We start from the raw sequence: 13,675 nt of genomic DNA on the forward strand, positions 1-13,675 counted from the left end.
AATAATTATTTCTCCTTAGTGTGTGTATATCAAAAGATGGACCATTGATCAACATTATACAGCTCAAATGGTTTCTAACGAATTAAATTAACTTTGCGTTATTTTCTGTGACAATTTAAAATTATTTAGAGTACACTTGTTTAGAGTCGTTCACAATAGTAAGTGAATATAATCCTTGATTAAGAACGTTCGTAGTGGCGTGCTCGTACTCGTATAGCAGTGGTGTGCTTGCCTAGAAGAGGAATGGAACATCTCTGTCTTGTGTGTGATGCTAATGTTGTCCATTATGTTTAATTTTTTTTAGTTTAAGATTAAAATAAGGGAAATCCCCACTACTGGTGACTAGACATGTAGGACTCTAAGTTAAAGGCAGTAAACATCGGCTGCTGATGTGTTGCGCAACCCTAACAATGAAGAACGTCTGGGAGAATCAGTGACCGGAAACATAGAGATGCAGCTGAAACTAGCCACGTTTTCTTGACATATTACTGAGGGATTGGTGATGATTAGGAAAAACTGCCATAAATTGTCTTAGGAGGCAGTTGAACGGCCAAAACAGTTTTTATGTATATAAAATGTGTATAAAATATGTGTATAAAAACAGTTGCCAATGTATATGATTGGCATTATTTTCATATTCATCAAACCATTTGTGACCTCTGAATGGGTGCATTGCTATCCTAGAAGATACCACTCGCATCAAGATGGAATGTCTGATCGTAGATAAAGATGGTCAGTCATAATAATTTTGTATTGATTTGCACATATAAGAGGACAAGTAAATCCCAAACTGTACAAGCAGAATACTTCCCCACTGCATAACCGAGGGACCAGGCCACCTCACTGATGGGGTTAAACATTCAGGCCTGTACCATTCATTTGAGGAATGCCACACATGCACTGTAAAGAATGAAGGATGATGTTTCTTTGCTTATTTATTTTAGTTCTTCCTTTAATTTCTCGCTTGTCTGTTTGTGGAAATAAAATAATCCAAATAGGCTACGTCAGCACAGTTTAATGTACCCTTGAACCAAGCTGGACTATAAAGGTTTGATTTGTAATGAGGGAATGTGGTACGTTCCTGTGGTTGGAGTTTGGCTTGGTGTATCTGTCTAGGGGCCAGGTGAAGAGTGTGTCTGTGTGTAGGATTTAAGGGAGAGGGATTTTCACAAATTCGCTGTGAGTCAGTATATTGCTGGGTTTTTAATTAGGGTGGAATGTATTTCTTCCCTACAATGTGGTAAACTACACTGTCAGTACTCTTCAATTGTAAAACCTGCCTCTTCTGTTCTCTGTTTGTTTCAGGCACCGCCGTCCATGGTCAGTACAGAACAGAGGCAACACGCAGAGCACATATTCCTCTCCTTCCGGAAGTCCAAATCACCTTTTGGTGTCTGTAAGCACATTCTTGGTAAGTGTTGGTGGTCAGCTTAAAACATTTCAGTTTCAGTCTGCTTGCAGAGTTTTCCTTTACAAGGAGTCTCAAGGGATGTACTAACCGTCGTCAGGTTGAAATCTGGTTTCACACTGTGGAAACTAGTGATGCACCAGAATGAAAATTCTTGACAAACTGAAATTCAGGACGCACTCAGCTGAAAAGTGAAACTGAAAATCAAAAGAAATGGCTCTTTTATATGAAATTTGCCATTTTGTTTATGCTTTAAACTTATGTTGATGTAGCTTCAAGGAGAGTACTTCCCATGTTGGGAGAGAGATCTGAAAGAACTAGAAAACTAATTACATTTGAAATAGATTGCTAAATGATAAATTTATATTTATTTATAAATTTAAATGAAAATGGAACAATTCATGGTTTTCCAATGAAATCTAAAACTGCAGAAAAGTTTTTTTTTTTTTTTTTTTTTTCCCCCCTTCCCTCTCTCTCTTTAATATGTAAAGCATGTGGATGCATCGTGGTACCTCCTATTTAGCAGTCCGAAGTTTCTCCAGTAGGCAAGTCGCCTTCACTTTAGTGTTCATCATTTGGAGAGGAAATAACCATAAACCTCAGAAGGATCTAGCAAATGCACATATTGCAGTAAAAACTTTCAAATCAAGAGGTAAAACAATCACCAAAAGATACTGTTACTTAGTATAATTTATATGATTTGATAATTAGTTTAGTTAAAGTTGAGGCTAAAATGTCCCTTTTAAATGTAATTTAAAGACTGAATAAAATACAGCTGACCATGCCTGTTCATTTTTTTTGCTGCAAATGAAAATGACACTTGCAATACTTTGTTAATGCACATGAAAGTTCTTCTCAACGGCTTAAACCACACTGGACCTTCCTTTTAATTTTCAGTTTCATGCATTTGTTATGACTATTCCTACTAAATGAACAAAATCAGGTATGTTAATTACTTGAAAAGAAGAGTAAAGGAAAATATTTTTCATACGTAATTTGGTATCATTGCTATAATCAAGTCACCTGGCATTTTCTGTCAAATAATTTGTTTAGGATGAACTTTTTTTTTTTTTTTTTTTTTTTTTTTTTTTTTTTTTTCCCCTTCCTTCCTTCCTCACTCTCTTGAGTTGAATTGCACCGTGACTTGCAGCAGTACTGATTAATTGAAGATATTAAGTTGCTGTAGTATTTTAAATGCTGTCTTTGACTCTGAAATATCACACAGCCTGATGGAATTAATGGGAAAATCCTGAATTCTGTGACATTTCCTAATATCAGCGTTTTAGATATCAACATCAGTGTAGATGTGGGTATTTAATTTCATTTCATTCATTCATTCATTCATTCATTTCATTCTACAAGTTTCACTTTTTAACAGGGGTTTCAGCAAGGTGGTTAGTTGAGTTACTGGAAGGGCCTCAGTTGAGACGCATGCATAGATGTTTTGTAGGTCTTGGCTTGGGATCAAATGGAGGAGAATTTAATTGTAATGTTTGAGTATATATACTGTAATGTCTTGTCATTTCTTGTAAGTTGTGGACAGGGATAATACCAGTATGGTCATGCAGAAAAATCTTGTTTCTTAGAGCTGTGTTGTTTTAGGTTCCTAATTCATCATCTTTTGTGCCTCAGAAAAGTGATCATTTGCTCCCAACATGGTTTAGAAGAGAGGTTGTTTGGGGTGTTTTTTTTTTTTTTTTTTTTTTTTTTTTTTTTTTTTTAAACTGAGGAGAAAACTGTCTGAGTGGAAAGGGTGTTGTATAAATATTGTTTATAGGATATGCATATTGCTCTGCAATCCCTGAGCATGTGTGTTTTGTGCTATGTGTTAACCTGTTAACACACCTCAGTAGTTCATTTGACTAATGAACTGGTCTGGCTCTCTCTCTTTCACAGAGACCAGTAAAGTGGATTATGTGCTGTTCCAGGCTGCCACAGCTATAATGGAAGCTGTGGTCAGAGAGTGGGTTCTGCTGGAGAAAAACAGTATTGAGTCTCTCCGAACATTCCTCCTCACTTATGTCTTACAGAGACCAAAGTAAGTGCAGTGATGCACATGAAAACTGATTGTTTTGACTAGCAGGTGCTCACTGAGTCATTGGCTTTTCTCTTGAATTATTCATGTTTTCTTTTAAATGTGCTCATCACCTCTCCTGTGCTTTCTGCTGATACAGTCTACAGAAGTATGTTCGAGAGCAGATCTTATTGGCAGTTGCAGTCATAGTGAAGCGTGGCTCCCTGGATAAATCCATCAACTGTAAGAGTATTTTCCATGAGGTCAGCCAGCTCATCAGCAGTGGCAATCCTACTGTGGTAAGGGAGATTAATTCAACCTCTCTAATTACTTTCAATTGAGCATATAAAAGTGCTGCAGATTTCACTGATGGGGCAGTAATGGAAGTGTGAAAAGTGGAAACTGACTGTTCTGTCCACTAGAGGGCGCCCTGTGTTTGCTAAGTTGTGGATGAGTAGCAGTTATTGTGCTTTACAGAAGCATTATTGTCCGCAGGGGCTTGTAGAACCCTGTCAGTTATAGGTATTTGTACAGGGTAAGATCCCTTTTGGACTTTCATTGCAAATTATGTCAAAAATGGCACTTAAATGCTGTGAATTCCATTCCAAAAAAGACATTTACTGGGTGTTTTGAGCCAATATCTGTTAATTCTGAGAGATTTATGTCTATGTGGAGAAAGCGTACAGCTTTTCTGTGGAGAGATTTTTTTTAAAACTGAAAACCACACTCAGTAAAACGGAAGTGTTTAAACTTTAGAATTGTCTTTTTTTTTTTTTTTTTTTTTTTTCTTTTCTCTGTTTTGTGCAGGTGACGTCAGGTCTGTCTAAGTGCTAGTCAGAGTTAGCAGTATGTGTACTTCTCACATTCCTCAATCATATAAAATCACTGCTGTCCCAGCCAAAACCTTTAGCAAAATGGTTATTTAAGCTTTGCTAAATTTGTTAAGTGTTTATGAAGGTCGATTACATAGTTGTTTATATTGTGGATAGACACTGCTCTATATTTGCATTAGCCTCCTGAAACAGGATCCTACTAGAATTGATTTTATTTCATCAATGAGAGCGTGATGTCTGCAAATATGACCATGGCTACATAACCGGTGCTTGTGTGACCTGTTTTTAGGAGCGCAGACCAGCATTAGCTAGCCAGCCTGAGTATCTAGATCGAAAAATAGTTCTGAGTGTTAACAATAACAATATGAATGTTACAACATTACAACACAAGATGTCTGTGATCTACTTGTCAAAAGATGAAAGTCCAACTTCTCAAAGATTAGGGAGGTTGTTCTTTGTCTTGCACTTTTTGCTAGCTGTTCAGAGACCATTGAAGAAGAGCAAAGTGATCTGTTGTTCTATGGGAATGGATGGCTCTGAGGTGTGGGGCTGAACCTTATGATTGAGTGGACGTCACAGGTTGTTTACGTTGTGTGGGAGACGCCGTGTGTCAGTCATCTTGTGTTTTGACATGCCCTCACAGTTACGAGCCCGAATTAGCTCTGATTTTTTTTGTTTGTCTACTGTTAATTGTGTAACTGTATGACTGAGTAAATATCCCAGACAAGAACTAAGTCTGTTCCTAGACTGCACAACATTCTGAATGGAGATTCTTTACTGGAAATAAAATGTAGCCTAGGACTAACAAACTTATTGAATCATTGTATACAGACTACCAGATTTGTTTAATAGTGGTTTTCATTTATTTGATGGGCTTAAAGGGAAAACTATCATGGTTAAACATTAGACACCTGAATATGACAACTTGCACAATTACATTTTTGAATATCATAGTCCTGTTTTATTTTTTCAATTTTCATTCCACCTTTGTAGAACCGCCTTTAATCATTTTGAAGTACTGGTTTGTTTGTTTGTTTATTTATTTATTCATTCATCCTGGGTCAGGACCCAGTACATGACTGTTGCATATGAACATGTTCAGTAAAACAGAACAATGCTTAAACTTAAACAGAGACTCATTACCTACATAACCCACACCATTTACAGAAACATCTTCAGCTTTGTAGATATTTCATAAATACATTTATTAATGACTTATTAATAAACCAATTTGGTTATAACTAATGTCAGTTGTAGATAATAGTTGACTAAACTTTGATTAGTCAGCCAGTTGATTTTTTTTGTTTGTTTGTTTGTTTTGTTTTCATTCATATAAATAAATCATATCATGCATGAATATGCATTGACCCTCTTGCTTACTAATCTTCATTTTATGTTAAGACTTAGGTTTAAGTGGGCTTACTGAAGGTTTTTCCCTATAATCATGTAGCTAAATTAAAGAATATACGTTGCAACCTAATGCAAATGCTGGCTTTTTATATTTTAGAAGCACAGCAATGCTGTCATTGTTGAATTCAGTTTTTTTTTTTTTTTTTTTTTTTTTCTTTTCTCTCACCAATTCACATTATCTATGCAATGAATAGACACACAGAGCCTAGATGTGGACATTGTTTCTGAAGACCAAGATTTGTCACTGCTTTTCGTGATTTAATTCTTTACAGTAATGCTTCTAATCTGTCTGTCACTGTAGCAAACGCTGGCGTGCTCCATCCTAACAGCTCTGTTAAGTGAGTTCTCCAGCTCCAATAAGACCAGTAACATTGGCCTCAGTATGGAGTTCCATGGCAGCTGCAAGCGTGTCTTTCAGGTCAGTCAGCTCTTGTGCTTCCTGATTTCCTGATTAATACTTTGTGTGTATTAAATTAATGTAATATGTTTGTGAATTTGTTGCAGGAAGATGACCTCAGGCAGATCTTTGTACTCACCATGGAGGTATTGCAGGAGTTCAGTCGCAGGGAAAATCTCAATGCGCAGATGTCATCTGTATTCCAGCGTTACCTAGCACTGGCCAATCAAGTGCTCAGCTGGAACTTTCTCCCACCCAATCATATCCTTTTTCTGAGAAGATAGAAGCTGCTGCTCACTATTCCTCTGACCCTGAAAGTCCTGCCTTCCTTGCTGTTGCTTTGTCAGTCAGATTTCAGCTCCGCTCTTGTGCTAACAGACCAACTTTTAGCACCTAGCAATTTTGATGCACATTGAGGAGAGCCTTTGGCAACATTTTATTATTCGAAAATAAGAATTAAAAAAAGAAACCAAAATAGTGTAAATGGAAGCTATTCACAATAATTAAACCAGGTAAATCTTTTATTCACTGCCTGTTAAATGGTCAAGTTTCCCTTTTAAACAAGCTAATACTAGAGCTAGGTGTTACAGCTTCGTATGTTGAGGTCGTCGTGTTGTACCTGAGATTATAGCAAACCTAAGTAATGGCATTGCAAGCAATGGCATTAATAGTTAGTGCTCAAAAGTAGTCTTCGTACACTCTGAATACCATTTGTATCTTGATGATTTATTACCATAAGATGAATTTATTAGATATTCCTTCTTGTTCATCAGAAATGTTTCAATGACCCGCAAGAACCACAATTACTGACATTCAGACTTATCGCAGAAAGTAACTTAAAAACTCAAAGGCTAGTGAAAATAGTGAGACATTATGGTTGCAAACATTAGTTTATTTTATTTTGATTAATATTTTGTCACAGATCCTTTCTTTTGGGTAATGGCTTGAAGTGAACTAGGCATGGATTGCATGAGTTTGCAGAGCTGATCAGCCAGGCTTTTTGGGTGTTCTCTTTTGGATGGTCACAGTGCAGCAGATTTTGAACACTTCTGTCTCTTCCCAAGACATTAGTGCATTTTTCACTCTTGATCTTTTTCAAAACTTTTCAGCATGTCCGTAATGTTTCTTACAGACATTTTATTGCCAAGAGACAATGTATGTCAGATTAATGAAACTATTTTATTATTTTTTTTTTTAGTTTTCTAATGTTCTCTTAAGAATTAAATTTACCCAGCAGTCTGGTATGTTGAATGGTACGTTGGGGATCTCTGGTTTGAACATGTGCATTAGGGCTGTGACAAGCGACTAATTTGATAGTCAAGTAATCGATCGATTACTGAAACGAATGATCACTTATTTGGATTGTGCATCATCACCTTACAGGCTATCAGCTTTCAAATTTAGCTTTAGATTGTTTTATGCATTTGTTAACTAACAATAAATATGAATAACATTCAGGAATATTCACTGTTTTAATTAACTTTCCTGCTAATACAAAAGAAAAATAAATAAAACTCCAGTGTATTTTTCCTTTCAAAATTTAAAGCCAAGTAGCAGCAAAAAAATGGAACAAAACAAGCAAATACACTAAATTTAATTAAATATAAACAGTGCAGTCTGTGATCTGTGCATTCTGCTGTATGTCTACAAACAGAATTCAGTCAACTAAATTCAGCAATCCCAGGTTTTTAATGAAACTGAGTAAAGTCAGTATCCCTCCGTGAGGGTCTCCCCGCAGCAGAGGAGACGTGCTCTGATGTAGCGGAGGGGAATGTGGCGAACTTCTCTATGAACAATTAAATTTGAAGGTTTTGTATAATCACTTAATTTCAACGGGACCCTTTGTCCAGCTGCATTCTGTGTTCACGGAGAACTACCTCCTTAAATTGTTCATGGAGAAAAGAAAGCTTATTGGATTAGCTGTGTTTGCTGACGATGATGCAGTTTATAAAACTGTAAACATCATCTGAAAAGTGAACAGGGTTGCTGTGAATAATAGTTACTTGCTTCTCTGTTTCAGCTCCATTAACCATTACAGAGAGCAGCATTTTGAAATAGACATTGTAACAGCTCGGCTCAGAGCATGGAGGAAGGCTTTTAGCGTTAACATTAGCTAACTAACTTGATAGCGTGACTATCGCCACATCCCAAACTACACACTTCTGTACTTCATGCACTACACCGCTGAGTGCACTTGTAATGATATGCACTATTTAGTGTGCACTTTGGGATGGATTGTATTTTACCTAGATTAATCTTCACCCAGTGAGTTTCCTCTTCAGATGCTCAAACTTGTAGGGTGTGCTCTCATAGCCAGCTGAGGTTGCGCACTTTTAAGGATTTCTTGTTCTTTAGACTGCCATCGTGCTGTTAATTCTCCAGTAAGTGGTAATGTTAAAACATTCCTAATTAGTGCAAGAAAGATGTCGCCATCTAATCAACTACAAAATTAGATGCCAACTAATTTGGTTGTCGATTTTGATCAGTCCAATAATCGTTGCACCCCTAGTGTGCATTTGAATTTGTGTCTCGAAGTGCCATTAATGCACAGTTAAAGCTGGACAGCCCTTACTTAAGGATTTCAATAAAACCAGAACTACCCTCTATCAGGGCAGAGTGTCTAAATTAAACTCTTAGCATAATAAATTATAGCATTCTGACTAACTTTCTTCCACTGCCATTCTAACTGCAAGTTTGTTCTGAAAAGTTTTTCCATTGCTTGACTGACGAAGCAATGCTTCATGATTGATGCTAATCAGCAATGGATGGAGTGTTGTCAGTTGTAAATGGTCAATTAATTTCTTATCTATTTAGCAAGCAGTTTTCTATGCTACTCCTATTTGCATATCATCTATATTCTTAATTGTAGTCTTGTCTGTTCATTGATCTGAAGGGTTCCGTTACTGGGTGCTTCTGTCTTGTATGACAGAACAGGCTTTGTGCTCATGATTGTGTGTGAGTGGGTGTGTGTTGGCTCTCTGAGGTGCTAATCCCACTCAGGCTAGCCGTGGGCCTTTCTGTCTGTTTACAGGGATCTGGGCTGGCGTCTGTGCCAACCAGGGTCACATATCACTTTCAAAGAAGAACTACGCCTGTGTCCTTATCGCTCCCAATAAGTGTGCCTTCAAATGGCCAAGTCATTGAGTGTCTGCTGAGAATGTTGAGCAGGCGCATATGTGTCAGTGTGTTTGTGTAGACAGACTGAGATCACAGTAATTGCTGGCTGGGTGGTATGTAAAGGAGATACTCCTTTGGGACAAAGAGCAGATTCATTAAGGACAGTGGTGGGGGGATAGTATGCATTTTGTGTGTCTGTGCGTGTGCATGCACATATGTTGGCTTGAAGGTCTGTGCTTAAAATTGCGTTCCTGACAGCCGCTTCTGCTTTACTCCTCTCAAAGTGCCGCTGTGTGTCTGTATCATCTGCTTTGGCATGTAGATCATCTGTCCCCACCCCACCTCCCCCTCTTCACCTTCTGGTGTGTGCACGTGTCATGTGTGCAAGGCCAAACAAGCACTTACCCTGCTTCATTACCACACTACGACTGAAACCAAACCTTTCCCTTTGTAGTGAACTATGTAGGCCATACAATAAGTTTCTTCCAGTGTCGGCTGAGGCTTTCTGTCACAGAGGAAGCAGAGATGGTAATAATCTAATGGAGTAAATTGAGCGCTCAGACTATCATTCAAAGTTTGGAAGTGCTTGTCCTGTTAAGATGTTTTTATATTCAGTAAATTATTTTTCTAAATAAGATTAAAATGTAGACCTGAAATCAATCAAAATATATTTTTAATAATTTAATAATTTTTACAAGTGTGTTTAGTATTGATTTCTGTTGAGTTATCTGCCTTGAGATTTGATCACTTGACACTTTTTTTTTTTTTTTTTTTTTTTAATTTTTTTTTTTTTTTTATAGATCATTTGAAACCTGTGAAGGTGCATGTGATTGATGGTATTAGCAGTATCTGTGATACTGCTTCAGAGAAAAACTGTAGCTATACATGCAAAAGTACACTGGAATGCTACTTAATACTGTTAACTTGACAAGCAAAAGAAAAGTACGCAATTCAAAACTATTTAAAATGTATTTAATATTTTCCCAATGGCAGTGCAGAAAGACCATGCTTGTTTTCGAAAGACTCCCCTGCAGCACTGAGCATGTGTTCAATGGCAGCCTAATTTGTGCAAGTCGATGTCAAATTACATTGTAGGTATTGTCAGCGAGATCCTGCCCCTTTGAGAGTTCCACCAGTCATCAAATACAAAAGCAGAGCTTTTGGGTGGGATCAAAATTACATTTGTAAAGGCTTGAAGTCCAACAGATATTTAGTTTATTTTTGTATTGTGGCTGTCCACATGGCAGTTTTCCTTTGCATTGTATCGACATTTTAATGGGCAATGGACTAGTAGAATGCTGATATTACTTTGGAATAAAACTTCGTTACATTATCTTGCATTAAACATTTAAGATTGGTTTTGCCATCCTTTGCAAATTAACTACTTTGGACATGTAGATTTTTGCTTTAGACAGAAACAATACACAAAAAGCACCCACAATACACTCACAGATCATCAGTGAAGTCCGGCAGTCCAGGCGTCTAAGCATGCAAAATGACGTCGTAAAAGCCTGTTGTCCAATAAACATTGAGTTCATTTATATGCACTTAATAATCCAAAACTCAGGAAAATCAGAAGTGGTCAGTAATGTGGTGTACACATTTATATGCATTTGCGTAATTGTAATCGGATTTCTTCTTTTGATCTGACCACACACAGAATAACTCACAGAATAAGACACACTTTAGACCTAATGTAAAACACAATCTTCATTCTGCAGTTTTTTTTAAACATCACACCGATTTACCTGAAAATATGAACATGAATCTTCTATAGCATTAATATCTAAATCCTTCATTTCTTCATGTATGTAGTTGGTTTCAGTGCTGCGGTGTTGATCACTGCATGTTTATTTCTGCTACTGTGGTTCATTTTTTCATATGTGTAGACCGAGAAATATGAAAGAAATCAGAGTAAGATAACTGAAGAAATCTGATTATGATTAAATTATTGGGTGCATATAAAATCACTCATTGATCTTGGTGCCGGTAAACAGTATGTTTTGAATCTGCCATTGTCCAGCTTCAATGTAAATCTATAGGCCAGGGGTTGGCAACATGTGGCTCTGGGGCTTCATGCTGCTCTTTTACTGCCCTGTTGCGGCTCCACAGCAGAATTAGGTTTTTAGGTAAAAATCAAAAAACAATCTTTTGTAGTAAAATAAAGCTCTGCTGATCATTTTAGCACAAGTTTAACTGTAAATGGTCTGAAACGCTGTAGTTAATGTGGCCTATATCTGCTAATTCACCATTTAACCCTGCACGTTGACTCACAGACTGCTGGTTATACAGCAGTAGAGTCAACAGTCTCTCCTAGCTAACAGATAACGAAAAGACAAAGAGTAAAGACGAACATCAGTCATTTGGAGATAGATGTACTTAATTGCTTTCACAAACACTACAGCTGGTTTTCTGATATGTTTAATTTGCAGAGGGAATCTGTCAGACACTAAAGTCGTGAAGCAGCTCCTCAATTCTCCAGCTTCTTGTTCAAATTCTGCCATTCCACCTTAAATGGTGCAGCAGTTATATTCTGGTGCCTCAGGCACCATTTAAGGTGGAATGGGAAAATTCAAGTGAGAGGCTGACTTCAGCCTTGTAAAAAGTTGAACATAGAGAGACATTTTACAAGAAATCATTCCACTTTTGCAAAAAGGTTTCCTGCCAGAGATGTGAGGAAAGTGGCTATAGCTGAGCTGAAGCTTAAAGTAGAGCAAAGTATGTCTGCTTTTCACTAATATTGCATATTTTAGCCTATGCTAATGCATTGGCTAGGGCCATTCATGGGCTGGAGGTTAGGGAACCAGCCTTGTGACTGGAAGGTTGCCGGTTCGATCCCCAGAGCCGACAGCACATGACTGAGGTGTCCTTGAGCAAGACGCCTAACCCCCAGGGCACTGCGGATTGGGCTGCCCACCGCTCCGGGCAAGTGTGCTCACTGCCCCTGTGTGTGTGTGTGTATGTGCGCGTGCGCTCACTAGAGTGTGTTGTGTTTCACTTCATGGATGGGTTAAATGCGGAGGTGAAATTTCTCCGTTGTGGGATGAATGAGGGTCACTTAATCTTAATTGGCGCATGCTGAAATATATTTACAGCCTAGGTGTTAAAATGGAAATAAAATGCTTAGCTGTCCAAGGTGGTTTTATGTTTGTTGAAAGGACCTGATGGTTCTTCTTAACATTTGGGTTGCTGACCCCTGCTTTAGGCTGTGCTTCCATGGGCACTTTCAAGTAGGCCATAATGTCTATACTATCGATCAGATTTATTTATTTTTTAATCCCCACTCAAATATGGCAGTATGCTTACAAATGGAAGCCAGCTAGCCATTGGCTATAAGCTGGCTTGCTCCGTGTTTCCTATTAATTTCCCTGCATAATTCATGAAGTAATGAACCAAAGTAGTGATCTATAGGCCTACAGCAACAGCCACTTTTAAAGCAGGTCACGACAGGACCTTGATCTGATCAGGTACTCCGGTTGGGGCGTTGAGACAACTGAAATTGAGTCCTCTAATTCACTTTTAATACTAAAGATTTTTGTTTGTTTTATTTATTTATTTGACTTTTTTTTTTTTTTTTTTTTTTTTTTTTTTAAATAAAAAACAGCACATCTGTCCTTGGTTGATGGGGGCAGAGGCTAGTGTGTAAAGTGGGGGAGGAAAGGGCATTCCTGTAGTGTTCCAGTGCACATGCCGGACCATTGAGAGTTTTAAAGGGAAGGATGTGATATTTAACCCCCTCCCCCTCAGTGGCCTGCACATATATCTTGACTATCTGGCCTTGAGCCCCACTCTGCACTCTTATAACCATTATGCGAACTAAATGCTCCCTTAGTGTTTGCAACACTTAATCTTTCCTAGAGCCCATATTCAGCGTGAACTTAATTACCCACCAAAGTAACCACATACTTCCTCTTCAGCCCAGTCCCACACCACTCCTACTGCTAGATAAGAGAGTTTGTATTTAACACATTATACATCCTCAAAATATATCTCTCCCACTTTCTCCTCATCATAGTTGCACACTAGTTCTGTTGTGGCTTCTTCTGTGGGTATCCGCTTTGACACCACTTTGCTTATCCAGTGTTTGGTAGGAGAGGTAATCTTGCTTGGTGAATTCAGACCTTTGTCTAAAACCGCCTACACATTCAAGTACTCTCTCTGGTCTTGCACCGTTTAGTCTGTAAATATTGTTGTACAGTCATATGTCTGTAGACTATAAATCAGGCCCTGTAAATCAGACTTTTGTCCTTTTTTATCTACTTTCACACACCGCCCCTTCTCCAACCTTGCAGCCTTAAACCGATGTCGCATAACCTACAGTACCTTTTTTAATCTTTTTTTTTTTTTTTTATTGTCAGTAAGTGAACAACTTAAGCATCTTCCACAGTATCTACACCCTGCATGTACTCTAGCTCCACACCCTTTTTCATATCCTTTCATTTAAACTTAGAGTTGTCTGTTCAGCAGCTAGCGGCTTTGAGGTATGAGGTTGTATG

At 37.9% G+C, this 13,675-nt stretch overlaps 1 protein-coding gene across 1 annotated transcript in view; it reads left to right on the forward strand.

The window, feature by feature from the left end:
• xpo4 (exportin 4) overlaps positions 1 to 13,675 on the forward strand; it is a 40,536-nt gene that overhangs the window by 2,949 nt on the left and 23,912 nt on the right. Inside the window, exons 2-6 of the mRNA XM_017704603.2 lie at positions 1,306 to 1,411; positions 3,305 to 3,446; positions 3,583 to 3,721; positions 5,967 to 6,083; positions 6,170 to 6,323. Of these exons, the coding sequence (XP_017560092.1) occupies positions 1,306 to 1,411; positions 3,305 to 3,446; positions 3,583 to 3,721; positions 5,967 to 6,083; positions 6,170 to 6,323 (658 nt within the window). The remainder of the gene's footprint in view (positions 1 to 1,305; positions 1,412 to 3,304; positions 3,447 to 3,582; positions 3,722 to 5,966; positions 6,084 to 6,169; positions 6,324 to 13,675) is intronic.

The sequence above is a fragment of the Pygocentrus nattereri genome, chromosome 6 (assembly GCF_015220715.1).
Source record: "Pygocentrus nattereri isolate fPygNat1 chromosome 6, fPygNat1.pri, whole genome shotgun sequence".
Taxonomy (NCBI): Eukaryota; Metazoa; Chordata; class Actinopteri; order Characiformes; family Serrasalmidae; genus Pygocentrus; species Pygocentrus nattereri.